Source organism: Haplochromis burtoni, unplaced genomic scaffold (assembly GCF_018398535.1).
Source record: "Haplochromis burtoni strain Fernald_Lab_line unplaced genomic scaffold, NCSU_Asbu1 Contig_582, whole genome shotgun sequence".
Taxonomy (NCBI): domain Eukaryota; kingdom Metazoa; phylum Chordata; class Actinopteri; order Cichliformes; family Cichlidae; genus Haplochromis; species Haplochromis burtoni.
In genome coordinates this window covers 154,069-157,481 of record NW_024582943.1, presented here as the reverse complement: position 1 = coordinate 157,481, position 3,413 = coordinate 154,069, and the positions used below count along the sequence as shown (strand labels likewise).

At 42.5% G+C, this 3,413-nt stretch overlaps 1 protein-coding gene across 1 annotated transcript in view; it reads right to left on the bottom strand.

Annotated features, from left to right (window-relative positions):
* The window catches only part of hand2 (heart and neural crest derivatives expressed 2), a 5,816-nt gene extending 2,435 nt beyond the window's left edge, over positions 1-3,381 (bottom strand). The window contains exon 1 of the mRNA XM_005948191.3: positions 2,695-3,381. Coding sequence (XP_005948253.1) covers positions 2,695-3,309 — 615 coding nt within the window. The 5' untranslated portion in view covers positions 3,310-3,381. The remainder of the gene's footprint in view (positions 1-2,694) is intronic.
* Between the last annotated feature and the right edge of the window lie 32 nt (positions 3,382-3,413).

Here is a 3,413-nt window from a genome sequence, read left to right as displayed (position 1 = left end):
TGTGTGTGTGTGTGTGTGTGTGTGTGTGTGTGTGTGTGTGTGTCATACAATGACCTAATACGTGAAAGCAAAGGCCTGAAAAAAGTTAATCCAGCATCCAGGAATTTTATTGTTAACAGACTATATCCTTGAAACTAGCGAAACACAAACTGAACTGGAAAAAAACCTTCTGTGAATTGCGTTATATCCAGATCTTAATTCCCCATTTTACGCACTGCGATGTAAACTTACAAAACAACAACAACAAAACTGAGTTTATTTCCTCCAGACCGGCCACGCACCCCTCCCCCTTATTTGCAAGCTTAGAGGTCTGTCCTCTTAAGGACGCTGTAAGTTGTCCTCTGGGTTTCCCACTTTATTATTAATGGAAGACCAGGCTGAGGAACAGAAGCGCCATTATGTTAGTTCACTGATGTAACATAGTGATGCTTCTTCTTATTAATTATTTTGCGGATTTTTTTAAAAACGAATTAATGGATTCTGTTGACACGTAGGATATAATTTTATTCAGCTGTAGTGTCTCTGTTGGGCTGTGAAAATGTGCATTCAGCCCAAGCCAGGAGTCTCATGAGAGAGCTGACATGAGTTATGAAGTGGACTACATTCTCTTTTTGAAATATGAGGGAAAAAAGAAAGCTCTCTGGCTTCAATTATGCACCACACTTCCTATAGACAACAGACAGGAAATTATTATTCTCCTCCAGGCTCTGCTGTGGTATTGTTTGTCTGCTGAACAAACAATACCACACATGGCCATCATCCACACTCATCTTCTCTGCAGGACAAAGCTCAGTGGTCACTATAAGAAAAGCAACTTGTTGTGCTGATAATATTTATTCTGACAGAAATAAGCATTATAAACAAAATGCAGAAGCATGAACCGGTGACATAAGCTATGACCATATAAATATAAATATGGCCTCCGTTTGATATTACTATGTTTTGGCCAGATAACTGCTAGTGTGTGCGGGGGTCAGCTGAATGCAAAAGGCAGGTAAAAATCCGTTGAAGTGGAATTAAAACTGTTGGATTGGCCAAAAAAATAAATAGCAAACAACTACACAGCCCTCTAAAGCTGGAGCCATGGCTTACACATTACACATCTGGCAGTGCAGCCAGAGCTAAAAGTACCAAAAGTGACCAAAAGTACATAGCGTTACTGGCTGTAAGGATGATAGTGTTCCAGGCATAATAGTGGTCGGTGTGTATGGCAGCACCTGGCCCTCCTGGCTCCAAACCGTCAGAGAATGGCAGCCAGCTTTCTGTAGACTTATTTTATGTATTTGTAATCTTTTTGTGTGTTTATGATGATATATGTTTTTGCTTGAGTGATCAGTGCAAAGGAAGTCATGTGGCTATTACAAAAATAGGGAAACACTCTTCAATTTTACTATTTGCTCTCAGTTTATTGGCTATTTCAGCAGCCCATCTCCAAATAAATGTTGCTCTCTGATTACCCCCCATTTGTGTACTGTGTAATTCTAGCACACCATAAGCCCGTGCTGCTGTTTCCCCTTTCCCCTACCACAGTAGATTTTGGCTTGGTCTCTGCCTGTTCCCCACCCCACTCACTCATCACGCACTGTAGAGACTGTTTTGGATGTCTAAATGTCTACACACTTATACAGTAGTATAAGTATCACGTCTGCGTGGATAAGGGATGCGTCTTAATGCTGGAATTTAAATTCAGTGCAAATTAATATACACCGAGCTGATAACAGCTCTATCTATTCAGTCCATTAGTTTTCATTCAATATGCAGAATATTCGCGGCTTGTTGGTGAATCTCGGTCAAATTGCAGCAGACAATTGCTTAAAACTTTATTTACGGTGCCACTACTGTTGTTGTTAACTGAATTTATCGCTATTATTGTAGAGAACATTAAATCTAATAGCCGTAAAATATAGTAACTATGTGCTGATGCCGCTTTATGAATAGGCTGCTGTGGAAAAAACATATGGGCACTCGTGCAAAAGCAAAAAGTACAATTTTAAATGTGTCGATTTTACTTCACATCATGTAAAACAACCCGCAGTTAGATACGAAAAGATGTCCCGTATTCTATAAATTCCAGACTATTCGGAAGTTAATTTTACACAATTTTTTATTTTGTGGAAAGTAAACGGCGTGACTCAGTGTTTTAAAAGAACTATGAACCTTCAGTAAATCCCACGATGCACAAAATGAATGTTTATTGTCTCCTGTCAGACGCTGCCTACCAACAACGTGTTGAAATGTCTCCTTCAATGATTCATCTTTGTCAAATAAATCGATATGAAATAATTCAGTGTTAGGAGTGAATCAAATTTGTGAACTTAGGTAATTTGTTGAGTCGAGTAAAAATAAACTCATTTAATTCGTCTTAAATATAAGGTCACCATTGGAAATGACTTATCCATTTGGTTTGTAAAAAGGAGTGTCTTGCTTTGCCAGATATACAGTACAGAATTCTAAATCTGTAATTGCCTGTAATTATAATCCGATTTTAAACTGTTTGTTACTTTTCTTCGAAAGTAACTCTAAATTCATCATGCCCACTCCAGCGTTAGAACCTTCCTTTAATAACTCCTTTACTAATGAACCAGCTAACCAGAGACAATACTATATGTGTACTGTTTGCGTTAAGCGATTATTATAATGAATACCCTTTAACCTCATTTTCACAACAAATAGTGGCCGTAGAGCACATCTTACCGCCTCTCTTTTCCGCCGTTCTTCCCGAGCCTCCGTCTTCTTTAGCTCGGCCTTGAAAGCCTGGGTGTCTCCGTGTTGTTCGTCCTTGTCTAGGATGTCCATTAAGTAAGAGATGTAGCTGGTGGCCAAGCGCAGCGTCTTGATCTTGGACAGCTTGGTGTCGGCCGGGACGTTAGGGATACATTCCCTCAGCTCCGCGAAAGCTGAGTTAATGCTCTGGGTCCGCCGCCTTTCCTTGCGATTGGCCGTTGGTCTTCGCTTCACGGTCCGAGGATGAGTGTGGTGATGATGGTGCATACCGACCGTGGTTCCGTTCATCGAGATGGTGCCGGGTCCTGGAACTAACCCTCCAGGGCCATAGTAGTGGTGATGGTGTGGGTCCAGTCCGACGGTTGACCCACTGCCGCTGTTGCCATGGTACTCCGGGCTGTAGCCGGGCGCAAGGCTATACTCTGTAGGTGACATATCCGCGTGACTTATCAACCAGCTTGTGAAGTACGGTGGAGCACCGGTGTCTTCGTGACACCGACCGGCCGCCGCCGCATGCAGCGAATAGTGGTGGCTGTCGTGATGGTGCATGACCGGGTGGTGAGGGAAGCCCGAGACAAGACTCATAGTGACACACAAAAATACGCACTCGGGCACGCGTGAGCGCCCCCCACCCCACACACACACACACACACACACACACACACACACACACACACACACACACACAC